The 20465-nt window shown below is 39.1% G+C and overlaps 1 protein-coding gene and 1 pseudogene across 3 annotated transcripts in view; both read left to right on the forward strand.

Moving 5' to 3' along the window:
- The first annotated feature begins 6167 nt into the window (after positions 1–6167).
- Positions 6168–20465, forward strand: part of LOC145532429 (tyrosine-protein phosphatase non-receptor type substrate 1-like) — a 28140-nt gene continuing 13842 nt past the window's right edge. The window contains exons 1-2 of one of the 2 annotated variants that reach the window (XM_081557318.1): positions 6168–6301; positions 17343–17699. In XM_081557318.1, the coding sequence (XP_081413444.1) occupies positions 6172–6301; positions 17343–17699 (487 nt within the window). In that variant the 5' untranslated portion in view covers positions 6168–6171. Of the gene's footprint in view, positions 6302–7083; positions 7366–17342; positions 17700–20465 lie in introns of those variants that run through there. The other variant, XM_081557320.1, reaches the window with a different exon arrangement.
- On the forward strand, positions 19138–20064 carry LOC145532432 (small integral membrane protein 20 pseudogene; annotated as a pseudogene). The gene has a single exon (XR_014073232.1). The product of XR_014073232.1 is annotated as a small integral membrane protein 20 pseudogene (transcript).

Below are 20465 nucleotides of genomic sequence, written 5' to 3' on the forward strand. Positions count from 1 at the left end.
GAGGATATGGGAGAATGGCACTGAAGCATGAAAATTATCATATGTGAAACGAATCGCCAGCCCAGGTTCGATGCATGAGACAGGGTGCTCGGGGCTGATGCACCGGGATGACCCGGAGGGATGGGATGGGGAGAGAGGTGGGAGGGGGGTTCTGGAAGGGGAACACATGTACACCCATGGTGGATTCATGTCAATGTATGGCAAAACCAATACAATATTGTAAAGTTAAAAAATAGATAAATAAACTAATTTAAAAAAAAAATTCAAGAGAAAAGCACCAGATTATTGTTTTCTTCTCAGGATCGAAAGAGGAGTGGATCAAAAAGTTCACTGCGTGCTTTTTTAAGTATTTTCTCACTGAATATTGAGGCTGCAAGTCTGAAAAAAGAAAAAAAAAGTCATTGAAACATGTGCGATTGACTATTCTTTGCCTGACACTTAGTGGTAACTTGGAAGAACTGCAGTTTTGACCTGTGGGAGGAAGCTCCATGGGAAACCACAGGGAGGAGAAACGGCTTTGGGTTTGTTCTCTGCATTCACAGGAACGTGAATGGATCACCAAAAACTGACCCTGGAAACCTGGAAGGCGGGCTGTGGACACAGAGCCTACCAAACATCTAATTCCCTGTCACGTCTCAAGAGAGACCCGAAAGTAGGAGACAGAGAAATGTGTTTTCATATTTGCTCTTTTAATATCATGTCATTTTTCTCAGCTGATGCTTTTGTGAAGAAAATAATGAAAATAAACATAGAGCTTTGCAATGAAAAGAGATATTCAGGGCAAGAACTTAAAGAACAAACAACAGGGACTTTCCTGGTCGTCTAGTGGTTATGACTTCCCCTTCCAGAGCAAGGGGACGCAAGTATGACCCCTGGTTGGAAAGCTAAGATCCCCCATGCCTCGGGAGCCTGAAAACCAAAACATAAAACAGAAACAACATTGTAACAAATTTAATAAAGACTTTAAAAATGGTCCACATAAAAAAGATCTTTAAAAAAGAAACTAGCTAGGAATATAAAGGGGTATCACCTTTCTGGAATCCTGTTTGGCAAGCTGTATAAAATTGTTTTTTGAAGTATTGCCTCCTTTCTTGTTATGGACTGAATGTTTGTGTCCTCTCCAACCCCCATGCTTTAGCCTTTCATCAGATTTACAGGTTGAAGCCTAATCCCCAGTGTCATGCTATTTGGGGACGGAGTTATTATATTCCTAGTTTTTAAGGAACCTCCACATTGTTCTCCATAGTGGCTGTATCAGTTTGCATTCCCATCAACAGTGTAAGAAGGTTTCCTTTTCTCCACACACTGTCCAGCATTTATTGTTTGTAGACTTATTGATGTTGGCCAGTCTGACCCATGTGAGATGATACCTCATTATGGTTTTTATTTGCATTTCTCTAATAATGAGTGAGGTGAGCATCTTTTCATGTGTTTATTAGCCATCTGTACATCTTCTTTGATGAAAGGTCTTTTGCCCACTTTTTGGTTGGGTTGTTCATTTTTCTGGTATTTAACTGCATGAATATTTTGGAGATTAATTCTTTGTCAGTTGTTTCATTTGCTGTTATTTTCTGTCATTCTAAGGGCAGTCTTTTCACCCTGCTCATAGTTTCCTTCATTGTGCAAAAGCTTTTAAGTTTAATTAGATCCCATTTGTTTATTTTTGCTTTTATTTCCATTACTCTGGGAGGTGGATCATAGAGGATCTTGCTGTGATATATGTTGGAGAGTGTTCTATGTTTTCCTTTAAGGGTTGGAAATCAGAGAAATTAAGGAAACAATCCCATTCACCATTGCAACAAAAACAATAAAATACTTAGGAATAAATTTACATGAAGAAACAAAAGACCTGTATATAGAGAACTTTAAAACATGATGAAAGAAATCAAAGATGGCACAAATAGATGGAGAAATATACCATGTTCTTGGATTGGAAGAATCAATATAGTGAAAGTGACTGTACTACTCAAAGCAATCTATAGATTCAGTGCAATCCCTATCAAACTACCAAACGTATTTTTCACAGAAACTAAAATAAATAATTTCACAATATGTATGGAAACACAAAAGACCCTGAATAGCCAAAGCAACCTGAGAAAGAAGAATGGAACTGAAGGAATCAACCTGCCTGACTTCAGACTATACTACAAAACTACAGTCATCAAGACTGTATATATAATACTGTCACAGAGACAGAAATATAGATCAGTGGAACAAAATAGAAAGTCCAGAGATAAATCTACCTACCTATGGACATCTTATCTTTGACAAAGGAGGCAAAAATATAAAATGGAGAAAAAACAATCTCTTTAACAAGTGGTGCTGGGAAAACTGGTCAACTACGTGTAAAAGAATGAAAACTAGAACACTTTCTAACACCATTCACAAAAATAAACTCATAATGGGTTTAAGACCTAAATGTAAGACCAGAAAGTCTTGTTCATGGAATCTTTAAATATTACTAATACTGCTTTCAATAGTTTTTTCTACTGATTGTAATTGAGGTATATCATAAATGTTACTCCAGCAAGCTACAAAAATCTTACCATTGCTAAGAGTTGTTGTTGTTCAGTTGCTGAGTCATGTCCAACACTTTGTGACTCCATGGACTGCAGCACATCAGGATTCTCTGTTCTTCACTGTCTCCCACAGTTGGCTCAAACTCATGTCCATTGAGTCATTGATGCCATCCAACCATCTCATCCTCTGTTGCCCCTTTTTCCTCCTGCCCTCTGTCTTTCCCAGTGTTGACTCTTTGCATCAGATGGCCAAAGGACTGGAGCTTCAGCTTCAGCATCAGTCTTTCCAATGAATATTCAGGGTTGATTTCCTTTAGGATTGACTGATTTGATCTCCTTGCAGTCAAAGGAATTCTCGAAAGTCTTCTCTAGCATCACAGTTCAAAAGCATCAATTCTTCAGTGCTCAGCTTTCTTATGGTCCAACTCTCACATTCATATGTGACCACAGGAAAAACCATAGCTTTGACTAGAAAGACCTTTGTCAGTAAAGTGATGTCTCTGAACTTTTAATACACTGTCTAGGTTTGTCATAGCTTTTCTTCCAAGGAGCAAGCATCTTTAAATTTCATGGCTGTGGTCACTGTCTGCAGTGATTTTGGAGCCCCTAAAAATAAAGTCTGCTACTGTTTCCATCTTTTCCCCATCTATTTGCCATGAAGCGATGTAATAGGATGCCATGATCTTGGTTTTTTTGAATGTTGAGTTTTAAGCCAGGTTTTTCACTTTCCTCTTTCAACTTCATCAAGATGCTCTTCAGTTTCTTGCTTTCTGCCCTTAGGGTGCTATCTTCTGCATATCTGAAATTGTTGATATTTCTCCCAGCAATCTTGATTCCAGCTTGTGATTCATACAGCCTGGCTAACAGTAAAGGCATTTGTTTTTTAAAAATGTGTAACTCTGTTAACATTAGTCCAATCATCCAAATTAGTTTTATCTTGCATAATGATTCATATGCAAATTTTTTATGTGTCAAACATTTCTAAGTTCTCCATATGAGTACTAGAGTCTCCCTTACCTCCTGCCAATTTCCACCTCTGAGAGAAAACCACCTTCAATTCTTTTAACTGATTATTAGATTTTAGTGCCAAATGTTATATAGCATGGGTTTCTCAGGTGGTACTAGTGGTAAGAATCTGCCTGCTAATGCAGGTGACATAAGAGATACGGGTTTGGTCCCTGGGTTGTGAAGATCCCCTGGAGGAGGGCACAGCAACCCACTCCAGTATTCTTGCCTGGAGAATCCCTGTGGACAGAGGAGCCTGACAGTCTCAGTCCATAAGGTCGCAGAGAGTCTAACACCACTGAAGTGACTGAGGATGCATGCACATGTCATATAGCATGCTTCTATAGCAACTTCTTGTTTTCTCACCCTTAGGCATTATTTATGGACATGACTCTATGGAAGATGAGTATGTAATGTTTTGTGGCTCCTGACCTCATGCCACACAGGTGCATCTGATTCTTCATCACAAAGCTGTATGAAAGTCAAGAAGCAACAGTTAGAACTGGACATGGAACAACAGACTGGTTCCAAACTGGGCAAGGAGTACGTCAAGGCTATATATTGTCACCCTGCTTATTTAACTTATATGCAGAGTACACCATGCAAATGCCAGGCTGGATGAAGCACAAGCTGGAATCAAGATTGCCAGGAGAAATATCAAGAGCCTCAGATATGCAGATGACACCACCCTTATGGCAGAAAGTGAAGAAGAACTAAAGAACCTCTTGATGAAAGTGAAAGAGGAGAGTGAAAAAGTTGGCTTAAAACTCAACATTCAGAAAACTAAGATCATGGTGTCTGGTCCCATCACTTTATGGCAAATAGATGGGGAAACAATGGAAACAGTGGCTGACTTTATTTTGGGGGCTCCAAAATCACTGCAGATGGTGATTGCAGCCATGAAATTAAAAGACGCTTGCTACTTGGAAGAAAAGCTATGACCAATCTAGACAGAATATTAAAAAGCAGAGACATTTCTTTGCCAGAAAAGGTCCATCTAGTCAAAATTATGGTTTTTCCAGTAGTCATGTATGTATGAGAGAGTTTCTTTATAAAGAAAGCTTAATACCAAAGAATGATGCTTTTGAATTGTGGTGTTGGAGAAGACTCTTGAGAGTCACTTGGACTGAAAGGAGATCCAACCAGTCCATCTTAAAGGAAATCAGTACTGAATATTCATTGGAAGCACTGATGCTGAAGCTGAAACTCCAATACTTTGGCCACCTGATGCAAAGAACTGACTCATTGGGAAAGACTCTGATGCTGGGAAAGATTGAAGGCAGGAGGAGAAGGGGAACGACAGAGGATGAGATGGTTGGATGGCATCACCAACTCGATGGACCTGAGTTTGGGTAAGCTCCGGGAGTTGGTGATGGACAGGGAAGCCTGGCGTGCTTCAGTCCGTTGGGTCACAGAGAGTTGGACATGACTGAGCGACTGAACTGAATATAATTTTGAATAACTTAGTAGTGTCTATGTTATGTTATTATGACTGTGAGGTTGCTATTTATAGCTGACTTTGTAATATTCCTGGTTTTGGCTTATGTCGATCCTCTCATCTGTGTGTTTGTATAACCACCACCATGATCAGGATATACAACATCACATGACCACAAAGTCTCTCATGTGATAGCCCTTTAAAATGGCATACATCCCCACCAAACCAAACCTCTGGCAAATGCCACTGTATTTTCTTTCCATATAATTTCAAGTTTGCTATATCAGTGGAATTCATATTTTGAGATTGGCTTTGTGCACTCAACTAATACCTTCAAGAAACTTACAGTTGTTCCACACACACATATATAAAACTCATCCTTTGTGCTGTTGAATAGTATTTCCTGTTATGGATGCACCACAGTTTGTTAAGCTGTACACATATTTATTGGTAGATATTTTTATTTTTTTCAAATTTTTTGCTTTACAGAAAAATTTACTATAACATTTATGCACAGGTTTTGTGTGGATGTAGTTTTCATTTTTCTGAATAAATGTCTGGGAGCATAATTTCTGGGTCATATAATGCACTTCCTTTTGTGAAGGAAGTAAGAAATGATTCCTTATTTGGAGACAGGTCATACAAGTACTGAGGTCCACATTGCACTGTGAAATTGGCTAAGTTTTATTAGTTACATCATTAAAGGGTTTGGAGTAGGAAATCATTACAGGAGCAGACCTGCTTCCATCCCACAGGGTTGAGAGGCCCTGGAGAAACTTCTTTTGGTTGAGGCAGATGTAGAATGAGACTACAAGCCAGCCACACCCCTAGGGTCCTGGAATCGGTACTTTGGGACAAGCTCAGAGCCGCAGATTCTTCCTGGGGTCTGTGAGTTCGCCTAGGGCTTCCAAATTGAGGTTCACCATGAATGGGATCAGGGGCCCAACGGAGAGAACAGTGGCACCAAGTTCTAGCCAAATGGGGAGCAAATTTATTTCTATTAGGCACGTTCAATCTCTCTGAAAACGTAAGATGAGTAACTCCTCACTCTCCATCAGCCTTCTCTGTCTGAATTCTATTTCACCATCTGAAGCAGAAACTGTCTAGAATGTAGAAGCAGATTACAATTTCACAAACATTTCACATGATCGTAGGCACTTCCTCTTATATCACGGGAGGTGGGGCTTCTCTCCTCTCCACCGAGCACAGATGTTCAGGTTTTCCCTAGGACACATTTGGACAGAACAGGCTCCTCAGGCCTCTATGATGCCCATCCCTGCCTTCTGGGTCCACCCTCCTCCTCTTTGCCTGCTGCTGACTCTGCTGCTGGGACTCACAGGTAAGCATTCCTTTGGGTAGAATCTCCTTTTTCCTGCCCTCTGGACCTTACACTGCCCTTGCACTTTTAGGGTCTCCATGTAAATATGAGCGTTCAATCCATGCTACAGAAGTCCAAGAGGTGGACATTATCTGAGAGCATGAAATCAAGGATCTGAGTGTTTTCTCTGTGGATCCATCACCTGCAGCCTGTTACCAGAGGCTTCCAAACAGATACTTCAAACACCAACCATGACAGATTTGTGCATATTATCTAATTCTCACAATGTCCCAGTGTGATAATTATTAACAGTGAACTGCAGATGGGGAAATCGAGGCAGAGAGTAACTTGACCAATGTCACAAGGTCAACTAAGGCAGTAGAGCACAGGATTCAAATCCAGGATGTCTAGCTGCAGAATTGATTCTTTGAGCCATGTTGTGCTGCTCAGCTTCTCAGAGGAGCCTAATTGCAGAAAAATCAGAAAACAGAAGTAAATAATAGGTAAGTTATCATATATCATGCTACTCATTTAAAAATCTTGCATTGTATACTCCCAAACTTAGTCAGTGATGTGTTAGATGGTTCCTATCTGCTAATTTTTTTTTTTACTGAGCTTTAAACATCTTTTATAATGTTGTTTGATCCTCAAAACAACCTGCACACTACCATGCTAGGCTAGTTTAATACATGTTTGTTGATGCATGTATTTATGTATGTGCATGTTTATGTATGTGAATGAGTGGATATGAGGAAGTGTTCTCAGAAATGAGATTTCAAAAAGACTTCCTTATTTTTCCCATGAATCATTTTTCACACTACATGAAATGACATAGACAGATAATTAGTTTCTGCTGTCTTTCAGCAACAGCCCTCCTTCTAACTTCTCTATATATTTATCCCTTGGAAAAGTGAAAGTGTTAGTTTTTCAGTAGGGTCTGACTCTCTGCGACACTATGGATTGTAGCCCCCCAGGCTCCTCTGTCCATGGAATTCTCCAGGCAAGAACACTGGAATGGGTAGCCATGCCCTTCTCCAGGGGATCTTCCCAACCCAGGGATCGAACCCAGGTCTCCTTCATTCCAGGTAGGTTCTTTACCGTCTGAGCCACCAGGGCTTACCCTTCCTCAAACTCTTAAGAAAACTTGGTTCTTGGTAAATGGGTAGAATTTTGTGCATTACTATCTTGGAGTCCCCTCTTTCATGCTGGATAGGGGAGAGGAAGAAAGGAGGGGATTAAAGACACAGAGACTCTTGCCTATATGATCTATATACTCATATCCATTATATTTATATCCATATTTATAAGAATCTATATCATCTAATGCTGGTTGAAGCCTCCATGCTTCAGGAAATCTATTGAGTAATAACTATTCATTTTTTTGCACATTCATCATGTGCCAGACACCGTTGGAAATGCTCACAGTTGTTTACTTATGTGACATCATGTCCAAGCTAGAGCCTCTGGTCACCCCTACCTTACAGATAAGAAAACAGAGAAAGGAGAAGTTCAAGGTCACTCAATGGTAAATGATAGAGGTATGATTTAAATTCAAGCAATCTGATACTAGAGCTCATGAGTTTAACCTTTGGTCTTCTTGAAGCTGTGGCCCTGCTTCTATCTCATGATCATGAGATTTCAGCCACTTTTATCAATAGGTATGCAGAGATGGGAGTGTGGGGAAGAGGGTTGTGGTTTCTTCTTCTGGGCTCTTCTGCTTCTTGCATACGTACAAGTTCCTTTTGTTTTTCCCCAAGTCATATATTTATTCTGACATTTGATTGACAATAGACTACTGAGGACATACAAGCAACTAGAACATTTGAGGTTATGATATACATGCAAAAAAAGATGTAAAAATGGCTTTCACCTGGACAGTAGCTAGTAGAGATAAGAGGAAAAAATTCGGATTCTGGGTGCATGCTGAAGAGGATTTTCTGATGCATAGGATTTGTGGTGGGAGGAAAGACTATGGCTTTGAGACTTGTGCATCTGGAAGAAGTAAGGTGGCTCAGCTGAGATACAGAGGGTGGGAGGGGAGATTCAATTTGGTTTCAGATGTTGTCAACTGTGAGATATCTATTTCTATCCAAAGAACATGATGAGTGGAGAGTTGGACAAGCAAGTTAAGAGGAAAGAGATGTAAATAGAAAAATTATTGATTCACATTGCAGAGATTTTTTTTCCTATTCCTTGGTTCTCTGATCCCTCTTCTCTACTCCCTTCATTTCTCTCTCCAACTTTTTTTCATGTTTCTTCCCATTTTTGTCTTAGCAGTTCAACTTCCCCAACCCCAATCTTCTTTTTCAGACTTAAAAACCTAAACCATTTGATGATGTTGGCACATCTTAGGAGCTTCCCTGTAATAGGATGCACCCTTGTTAGGAGGCATAATTGATTACAAATAGTGCTTAAGTGAAAGTCATTCAGTTGTGTCTGACTCTTTTCGACCCCATGGACTTGATACGGTCCATGGAGTTCTCCAGGTCAGAACACTGGAGTGGGTAGCCTTTCCCTTCTCCAGGGAATCTTTCCAACCCAGGTCTCCTGCATTGCAGGCAGATTCTTTACCAGTTGAGCTATGAGGGAAGCCCCAAATAGTGCTTAGTGGGTGGATTTATCAGCTCACACTCTGCACAGGTGAACCACACATTTTCTCCCTAAGGAGTAGGGAAGAAATAGAAAAAAATACAGGATTTGTTCGTGGCATCAAAACAACTTGCTCTTTTGATTTACATCCCAGCAATTAGACCCATGCCTGTTTAATAGGATATTTCAGATAAGAAAGAATGTGCTTGTACTTCTCTGTATCTCCTGAAACTAGATAGTCAGTGAGGCAATGAAATTAACCTGGAAAATTTGTACCTGCAGTTAAATAATTGACCCAATGGTGACTCACGTCCCTTCAACTCATAACTCACTGTTCAAATGTATTAAAACCACCCACAGTTCTTTTCAAAACACTATTTTGGAGTTTATTGTTTCCTTGCTTTCTTGCCCCTATAGTTCTCTCTCCCAGTTCATCTATAGGTTCCTCAAATGTGTTAACAGTTAGAACCACACATTTTATTTTTCCTTGAGTCATGGAGTTTAATTCAAAAGTTCTACGTGGGATGGTCACCTCGTTTCAGTTTGCTTTTTTTTTTATTGCAGTAAGATATACATAACACAAAATTTACCAGTTTCACTATTTTTAAGGACAAAAAGTGGCAGTAAGTATCTTCACAGTGTTGTGAAGGCCTCACCAGTATACATTTCCAGAACTTGATATGACCTCACCTGAGGGTGTATTGTTTGGAGGGTGTGCAAGGGGAGGGGTAGGACCCACCATTGCAGCCTTTTTTTCTTCTCTCAGGTGGCAAGATATTGCCTACAAAAGCTCCAGGAGGTATCACCAGTCACTCCTGCCAACCCCTTGTTTAGGAGCCGTCTTGAGGAGCAGTTGCACTCAAGAGGGCACAGTTGTGCCCTGGGGCTACAGGAATGGTCGAGAGCTATGTCCACTCCCATAATGACCTCCAAAGGCATGTGTGAGTGACCACCACTACTGCGAACCCAAGAACTAGGCACCAGCCACCACATCTGCACACTCTCATCAAGGGGATAATGGTGAACATACACTGAGGGAAGAGGTGGCAGGCATCCACACTAAAAATAGCCTCAGCACCAAAAATATTAAACCCACACAAACTACACAGGGATGCCCCCACAATAAATAGTCCTCCAACACCACAGTAGATATCTTTTCTTCTAAACTCACAGCATAGGAAAAGTACAGGTAAAATGAAGAAGCAGAGGAATCAATTCCAGTTAAAAGATCAAGAGAATTCCCCTGAAAGAACAAACAATGACACAGACTTCTTTAGACTAATAGACACTGACTTCAAAAAGGAAATAATGAAAATACTAAAGGAATTAAGCAGGTGATCAACAGAAATGCAGAATATTGTAAAAAGGAACTAGAAAAATCATTTGCTGAGATGAAAAGTGAACTAAAGGCAATGAATAGCAGAAAAAAATAATGCAGAAGAACAAAAAAGTGATCTGGAAGATAGAATAATGAAAATCACTGAGTCAGGAAAGCAGACAGACATTCAAGCAAAAGGAAACCAAAGCAATAAAAGCAATAAAAAATATATAAGAGACTTATGGGATAACAAAAAGCTTGAATACCTACACATAATAAGGATGCCAGAAAGGAAAGAAAGAGAAAAGGGGATCAAAAATTTGAAGAAATTATGGCTAGAAACTTCCCAAATCTACAGAAGGAAACTGGTATTCAGGAACAGGAAGCTCAAAGGTTCCCAAATACCATAAACTCAAACAGATCTATACCAAGGCATATTAAAATAAAAAATGGCAAAAATTAAAGAGAGAATTCTAAAAGGTAGCAAGGGATAAACAAAGAGTTAATTACAAGGGAACCCTCAAAAAGCTATCAGCAGATTTCTCTACAGAAAGGTTGCAGGCCAGAGGGAGTGGCAAGACATTGATTCAAAGTCCTAAAAGGGAAAAATCTGCAACCTAGGATTCTCTACCCAGAAAGATATTCATTTAGAGTAGAAGGAGTGATAAAGAATTCTTCAGACAAGCAAAGCTAAAAGAAAACATCAATACTAAGTCCATTCTACAAGAAACATTGAAAAGTCTTCACTACCTAGAAAAGGAGTAAGAACATATAGGAAAGAGAAAATCACAATTGAAAACAAATCACCTAAATAAACTAATACACATATTTAAAAAATAAAATAAAAATTCTGTGAAAGTGATGATAACCACAGTGAACAGCAAAAGGATTAATATGAAGATGTAAAAGAGGACATCAGAATCGTATTAATGAAATGTAGGGAAGGAGAGTAGGAATATGTACCTTTAAAAAATTTCCTAGAAAGTGTTTGAACCTATATGACTACCAGTCTAAGGCAAGCAGATATATGATGGGGTTAACATACTTCAGAAACATTGTAACCACAAATCAAAAACATACAATAGATTCACAAAAACCAGAAACATGAGTATAATATAAAAGCAAATCATCAAACCACAAAAGGAAGAAGAAAGGGACAATATAGAAATATAAAATTGATGGGAAAACAAGGCATAAAGTGATAATAAATACACATTTATCAATAATTAATTTAAAGATCGATGGAATGAATGCTCCAATCAAAAGACACAGAGTGGAATACTGGATTTAAAAAAGTAAGAGCCTACAGTATGCTGCCTTCAGGAGATTCACTTTAGGGCAAAGGACACACATAGACTGAGACTAAGGGGATGGAAAAAGATATTTCATGCAAACAGAAATGGCAAGAAAGCAGAGGTCACAATTACTCGTATCAGTCAAAACAGACTTTAAAACAAAGGCCATAAAGATAAATAACAAGGCCACTATATGTTGATAAAAGAATCAGTATAAGAATAGGTTTGAATACTCATCAAAATATATGCACCTAATATAGGAGTACTGAAATACACAAAACACATACTAACAGAAATAAAGGGAGAAATTGATAGGAATAACATAATCATAGGCTACATTAGCACCCCACTCACATCAATGGACAGATCTGGACAGAAAATCAATAATGCAGCAGAGATCCTAAATAATATAATAGAACAGTTAGACTTCACTGATATTTTCAGGACGTTATAAAAAAAAATTAAAAAAACCAGAAAACATTTGTTTCAAGTGTATATGAAACATTCTCTTGGACTGATCACATACTGGGACACGAAACAGGTCTCAACAAATTTAAAAGTATAGGAAGCATTTCCTGCATCTTTTCTGACTACAACAGCATCAAACTAGAAATGAACCACAGAAAAAGAAATGAGAACAATTACATGGAGAACAAACTACTTGCTACTAACAAACCAATTGGGTAAGTGATGAAATCAAAGAGTAAATCAAAAAACACCTTGAGACAAATGACAATGAGAACACAACCACACAAAATCTGTGGGATGCAGCAAAAGCCGTCCTGAGAGGGAAGTCCATAGCAATACAGTGTTTCATCAAAAGAAAAAAAGAGAAAAATCTCAAATAAACAACCTGACCCACCACTTGAAAGAATCGGAAAAAGAAGAACAAACAAAACCTAAAGGGAACACGTAATAAAGATCAGAGAGGAAATAAATAAAATACAGATTTAAAAAAAGTAGAAAAAAATCAATAAAACCAAGAACTGGTTCTTTGAAAGGGTAAACAAGATTGATAAACCTCTGACCAGGATCACCACGAAGAAAAGAGAGAGAACTCAAATAAACAAAATAAGAAATGAAAATGGAGACATAATATCCAATACCTTAGAAATGCAAAAACCCATAAGAGAATACTATGAACAATTATATGCCAAAAAATTTAACAACCTAAAAGAAACAGACAAGTTTCTAGAAACATATACACACTAATAATGAATCAAGAAGAAATTGACAATTTGGACAGACCTGTTACTAGAGGTGATGTACAATCTGTAATTAAAAAAAAAAAAAAGTCCTTATAAACAAAAGTCCGTAACCAGATGGCTTCACAGGCAAATTCTACCAAATATATGTAGAAGAACTTACACTAATTCTTCTCAAACTCTTCCAAAAAATTAAAGAGGAAAGAGTACTCCTAAGGGCATTCTATGAGGCCACTGTCACTCTGATACCAAAACCACACAGATATCACCAAAAAGAAAATTACAGCCCAATTTTTTGATGAAAATAGTTGTAAAAATTCCCAGCAAAATACTATCAAACCAAATCTAACACATAAACAAGATCATACACAACAACCAAGTTGGATTCATGTCAAGTTCACAAGTGTAGTTCAACATATGCAAACCAATCAATGTGATATACTTCATAAACAAAATAATAGACAAAACTACATGATCACTTCAATAGATGCAGAAAAAGCATTTCACAAAATTCAACATCTGTTCATGATAAAAACTTACCAAAGTGGATATACAGGGAATATATCTCAATATAATAAAAGCTATTTATGACAAACCCACAGCTAATATAACATTCAATGGTGAAAACCTGAAAGGTTTTCCACTAAAATCAAGAACAAGACAAGGATGCTCACTCTCACCTCTTCCATTCAGCATACTATTGGAAGTCCCAGCCACAGAAATCAAGCGAAATAAAAGGTATCCAAATTGGAAAAGAAGAGGTGAAACGTCAACACATGCAGATGACATGATACCATATATAGAAAATCTTAAAGATTCCACACAAAACATACTAGGACTGATCAACAAATTCTGCAATTTAGCAGGATAGAAGATTAGTACAGAGAAATTGGTTGCATTTCTTTATACTAACAACAAAATATCAGAAAGGGAATGTTAAAAAAAAAAAAAGACAATACCTTTAAAAAATTACAACCCCTAAAATAAAATACTTGGAAATAAACCTGAGTAAGGAGGTGAGGATGAACCCTCCCAGATTGGAAGGTGTTCAATATCCTACTGGGAAAGAGCAGAAGGCAATTACTAATAGTTCCAGAAAAAATGAAGCAACTGGGTCAAAGCGAAAATGATGCTTGGTTGTGAATGTGTCTGATGGTGAAGGGCTTTCCCAGTGGCTCAGCGGTAAAGAATTTGGCTGCAGTGCAGGAGCCACAGGAGACATGTTTTTGATCCCTGGGTCAGGAAGATCCCCTGGAGGAGGGCATGGCAACCCACTCCAGTGTTCTTGCCTGGAGAATCCCATGGACAGTGGATCCTAGCAGGCTACAGTCCACAGGATCGCAAAGGATCGGACATGACTGAAGTGACTAAGCAGCAGCAGCTGGTGGTGAAAGTAAAGTTCGATGCTGTAAAGAATACTATTGCATAGAAACCTGGAATATTAGGTCCACGAATCAAGGTAAACTGGATATGGTCAAGCAGGAGATGGCAACAGTGAACATCAACATCTTAGGAATCAGTGAACTAAAATGGATGGGAATGGGCAAATTTAATTCAGATGACCATTATATCTCTCACTTAGAAGAAATGGAGTATCCCTCACAGTCAACAAGAGTCTGAAATGCAGTTCAGTTCAGTTCAGTCGCTCAGTTGTGTCTGACTCTTTGTGACTCCATGAACCACAGCACGCCAGGCCTCCCTGTCCATCACCAACTCCCGGAGTCCACCCAAACCTATGTCCACTGAGTTGGTGATGCCATCCAACCATCTCATCCTCTGTTGTCCCCTTCTCCTCCTGCCCTCAATCTTTCCCAGCATCAGGGTCTTTTCAAAAGAGTCAGCTCTTCGCATCAGGTGGCCAAAGTATTGGAGTTTCAGCTTCAACATCAGTCCTTCCAATGAATACTCAGGACTGATCTCATTTAGGATGGACTGGTTGGATCTCCTTGCAGTCCAAGGGACTTTCAAGAAGAGTCTTCTCCAACACCACAGTTCAAAAGCATTAATTCTTCAGCACTCAGCTTTCTTTATAGTCCAACTCTCACATCCATATATGACTGCTGGAAAAACCATAGCCTTGACTAAATGGACCTTTGTTGACAAAGTAATATCTCTGCTTTTCAATATGCTGTCTAGGTTGGTCATAACTTTCCTTCCAAGGAGCAAGCATCTTTTAATTTCATGGCTGCAATCACCATCTGCAGTGATTTTGGAGCCCTCAAAAATAAAGTCAGCCACTGTTTCCACTGTTTCCCCATCTATTTGCCATGAAGTGATGGGACTGGATGCCATTATCTTAGTTTTCTGAATGTTGAGCTTTAAGCCAACTTTTTCACTTTCCTCTTTCACTTTCATCAAGAGGCTCTTTATTTCTTCTTCACTTTCTGCCATAAGGGAGGTGTCATCTGCATATCTGAGGTTATTGATATTTCTCCCGGCAATCTTGATTTCAGCTTGTGCTTCCTCCCAATTGAAAAATGGGCAGAAGACCTAAGTAGATACAATACAAACCACTGAAGCACATGAAAAGATGCTTGACATTACTAATTATTAGAGAAATGCAAATTAAAACTCCAATGAGGCACCACTTTGTACTGGTCAGAATGGCTATCATTAAAATTTGTACAATTCATATTGATGTATAGCAAAACCATCACAATATTGTAAAGCAATTATCCTCCAATTAAAATAAAATTTTTTTTAAGTTGTACAAATAACAAATGCTAGTGAGGATGTGGCGAAAAGGGGAGCCCTCCTATACTGTTGGTGGGAATGTGACCGCTATGGAAAATAGTATGGAAGTTCCTCATAAAACTAAAAATAGAATTACCATATGATCCAGCAATCCCACCCCAGGGCATATATCCAGACAAAACTTCTCCAAAAAGATACATACATCCTTATGTTCATAGCAGTACTATTCACAATAGCTAAGACAAGGAAACAAAGTACATGCCCATCAATAGATGAATGGATGAAAAGATATGGAACATATACACAATGGAATACTACTCAGCTGTAAAAAAAATGAAGAAATAATGCCATTTGCAACAGCATAGATAAACCAATGATTATCATACTAAGTGAAGTAAGTCAGAACGAGAAAGACAAATACCATATGATATCGCTTATATGTGGAATCCAAAAGATGACCCAGGGAATTCCCTGGTGGTCCAATGGTTAGGATTTCATAATTCCACTGCAGGGGCCTGGGATTGATTCCTGGTAGGGGACTGAAGAACCTCAAGGTACACAATGTGGCCTAAAAAAATAAAAAGAGAGAGAGAGACAAATGTACCTACCTATGAAACAAGCAGACTCAAGGACATAGAGAACAGAGTTGCAGTTGTCAAGGTAAATGGGGTAGGGGTTAGGTAAGCTATTATATATAGAAAAGATAAAGAACAAGGCCCTACTGTAGAGCACAGAGAACTGTATTCAGTATCCTGTGATAAACAATAACAGAAAAGAATATATTAAAAAATGTATATGTATAACTGAGTCACATTTTGCACTGCAAAATTAATACAGCATGGTAAATCAATACACTTCAATTAAAACAGTTATAAATCAAGTAAACAAAACATAGCCCCCCAAAGAGATCCATGTCCTAACACTCACTAGTGAATGTTTTACTTTACATGGAAAAAAAAATTTGCAAAAGTGATTAAGGCTCTTGCTATGCGGAGAATATCCTTGTTTATAAATGGGAGCCAAATATAATCTTATAGGAAGAGGCAGGAAATCCAAAGTTAGAGTACAGGTGACAATGGAAGCACAATTGGAGTCATAAGAAGATAGAAACCTTGAGAAGAAGAATGTAGACAGTGTCAAGAACTTGCAGAAGCAATGATAAGAGCCTCTAGAGAAATGTGGCCCAATTGACTCCTTGATTTTAGTCCAGTAATACTGTTTTTGGTCCTTTCACATCCAGAATTATAAGATAATAAAACTATCATTAAGTCACTAAATTTTTGTTAATTTATTACAGCAGCCTTAGGTAACTAATATAACATATGTCATTGTGACACAGTTATAATATAACTGTGTCATTGTGCCTTTGGAAAAAAATCCCAGGGAGTTGAAACAATGTTTTACTTTCTTCATAACTAAATGTTCATTGTGTGCTAGGAGCTCTGAATATCACTGTCACTCAAGTACACAGGTTGTTGGAGCAAATTGCATCATGACTATGTGGATCCCTGGGGAGGTGTGAAGTTGGTCCATAAAGGTATTTGCAGTTTAATGAATAAAATACAAAATACATGCATCACTTCTCCTCATAACTCAGTGATCTAAGAGGTCATGTGGTCCCACCTAATGCAAAGGACAGAAGTGTAGCACTCCCTGAGGACACACAGTGAACACCCAGGAATATTGGTGGATCATGACACTTCCAGAGAGGGCTCAGGTACTCAGTCCCAGTCTTTGCCACATCACTGACCTCTGTGCCTCGGTTCCTCTCTTGTATTAGTGTCTTACATTACAGGCTCATTGTGTAAGCTACATGCAATGTACATGCAGTGTGCTGAGTTTAAGGCCCATTCATGGTGCAGTCAGACAATGAAAGCTGTTGTTGATTGTTGATAAACATTTGAGAAAACCTACAGGATCACATGAGGATGAATAAATAACTGCTTTGTGTTTTCCTACAGGAGTGGCAGGTGACGGGGAGCTGCAGGTGATTCAGCCTGAGAGGTCAGTGTCTGTTGCAGCAGGAGAGATGGCCACTCTGCACTGCACTGTGACCTCCCTGAGACCCGTGGGGCCCATCAAGTGGTTCAGGGGAACTGGACCAGGTCGGGAGTTAATCTACAGTCAAAAAGAAGACTCATCACGCAGAATAACACTTATTTCAGACCCCACAAAGAGAAACAACATGGACTTTTCCATCCGCATCAGTAACATCACCCCAGCAGACACTGGTGTCTACTACTGTGTGAAGTTCCAGAGAGGAGAACGTGGTGACATGGAGTTTAAGTCTGGACCAGGCACTCATCTCACTGTGAGTGGTGAGTATGGCCTGGGTCTCCTTCATTCCCTGGTCTCTGACAAGTCAACAAGAATGCCCTCCACTCTTTGAGCAAAAAAAAGGAATCCGGTACAACAGTGATCTGGACACGACCTGATTTTACTCCCTTCTACAAATCAGAGTATTTGAGGCCATGACAGTTGTGCTATTTGCTCAAGGCCCCACAGCTGGTAAACATGGGAAAAGTCTGGATCCCCCGTCTATCTGGTTCCACAGTCCTTGTCTTTTCCATCACATTCAGTCCTTTGATTCCAGGGATAAGGGAAATGAAAGTCTGAGTGACTTGCTGCTTGACAGGCCAGGCCTCACTTCTTATCTCTGGAGAGTGCACCCTCAGTGTGGCTGAGTCTTCTCTTTATTCAGCACTTATTGAGCACCTTCTGTGTGCCAGGCCCTGCTCTGGATGCTGTGGAAGCAGCAGTGAACAAAGCAGACAAGGGCTCTTCTCCCATGAAGCCTATGTTCTCCTCCCTTCTGAAGAGGAGAAATCCATCCAGGGCAGCGAGGGGAGATGTGTTATTCTTTATATCCTATTCAGAATTTCCTAAACTGGGAAGAAATTCCAAGAGATGCAGTTTCAGTGTTAATTCTGATGGCCCTGCTTGGAGCAATGCCAAGAGGTTGGGTGTTTCCTTCTGTCATTCAGGGATTGACTCACACAGTCACTAAAGGCTCCCAGCAGAGCTGGTTCATCTCAGAATGTCCCTCCTCAGGGAAGCAGTTCTCCATGTGGGTGACTTAGGAGCAGTGCCACTGAGGCAGCAAAGGTGCTCATTTAGATTTTTCTGACAGAGGCCCTGAATCCTTGACTCTCAGCACAGGATGGGCCTTAGGCATCATCCTCCCAACCTCCCATGTACAGAGGGGGCTCTGAGGCCAAGAGGTGACAGGGGCCCAGACCACAGTCACATAGTCAGTGAAAGGATCCGTCAAGAACCCAAATTCAAGGCCAATCTCCTACCTGCACCAGTATTGGAACTTGTTTCATGGAAGAGCCTAGCACATAGAAGTTGCAGAATACAAACACAAATGTCAGGGTATTGATTTCTTTTTTTGGCCAGAGTTCCTATATGTTTCTAATGAGCAGCCATGTTTAAAAAAAACCGTACTGTATGAGGATCTTTTACTTTTATCTAGTCTGTTTCACTTTTTCTATTCCATATTCAGTGCTCCCATTTCATTTAATTTATGTTTTCCAGTTTCTCCATCTCTTCTTTTTGTTGATGTTCATTTCTCAAACCTTTATCAAGTGTAGTAGAAAAGCTTTTGTATACATATATATAAATTATGTATAATATATATATTTTAGAAAACCTATGAATTTTTACCTAACTAAAAAATTTATGATATTTTGATTCTACTTGTTTGACTTAGTATTAATAGAATGCTAGATACCTAGTTTAAAAATATAGATATGCGCTCTTCCGAGCGGGGTCACGGCCCAGCCGGCGGGAGCCGGGTTTGACGAGTCCCGGGCACTCGGAGAATCCGGGTAGCCCCGGCTGAAGCCATGTCCCGGAACCTGCGCACTGCTCTCATTTTCGGCGGCTTCATCTCCCTGATCGGCGCCGCCTTCTACCCCATCTACTTCCGGCCCTTAATGCGGCTGGAGGAGTACAAGAAGGAACAAGCCATAAATCGAGCTGGTATTGTTCAAGAAGACGAGCAGCCACCAGGGTTGAAAGTGTGGTCGGATCCATTTGGCCGGAAATAAGAAGACTAACACCACCTCTAATTATGAAAGTAGACTGAGACTTCATGCTTTCAGTTCTGCAGCAAGTGCAATAAGTCACCTGGCTAGAGAACGCTGGCTGGAACAGAAAACTCTAGAAGGCCATAAAGAGTCCTGTGCATGAGGATTACATCCTTCTTAAAAAAACCCTGAAACAAATCATACTATTAGGAAGGTTTTTATGACTTGGTTTCCTTTCTAAAAATGAAGCTGTCTTACTCATCTGGGCTTGAAGGCTATCTACATGTTATTCAGTCTCTACCTCTTAGCCAGCCAAGCTGTGATATGAATACAAGCAACCATTAGACTGGGGAAGATCCTAGACTGTTTTGCCATCCTCCAAATAGGAAATTTCCGGGGAAAACGACCATATTGAGCAGCCTCATAGGGCTCTTTGAAAATGTTAAAAGTTGATAAAACTCTTTGAGGACAAGGTACATTGTACTCTTTAAGAATAAATAGTTCAACTCAACTATCTCATTAGGAGGGTTGCTGCATGTTGAGAAATTAATAAATTTGAAGCAAACTAAATGGGTATACATGCCTATTAGAAATCACTGTTGAAGTGAAAATGTATATATTAAAATGATTTCTCTTACTTCAAAAAAAAAAATATAGATATGCAATAAGCAACAAAGGTTCACTGTATAGAACAGGGAACTATAGTCAATATCTTGTAATAACTTATAATGGAAAATAATTTCAAAAATAACATATGTATATATGTATAACTGAATCACACACATGCAAAAGAATTCTACTTTTTGAGATTTAGTACTGTTTATCTTTTTGCCAGCTTTTTTAAATGTCCTATGGACATCTAACAACAATGTATGAGATACAAAATTTTAAGTATATTGTGTAGGATATGATTAATATAAACTAATTGAATATAAATCAATTATATTTAAATTACTAATAACATTAAGATATTCCTATTCTTATTTTTTCTGCACTTGATAAAATATTCTCAGAGAAATGTTAATATGTCTCACTATGTTTATATACTTTTTT

Source organism: Giraffa tippelskirchi, chromosome 13 (genome assembly GCF_054371585.1).
Source record: "Giraffa tippelskirchi isolate mGirTip1 chromosome 13, T2T-mGirTip1v1.2.pri, whole genome shotgun sequence".
Taxonomy (NCBI): Eukaryota; Metazoa; Chordata; class Mammalia; order Artiodactyla; family Giraffidae; genus Giraffa; species Giraffa tippelskirchi.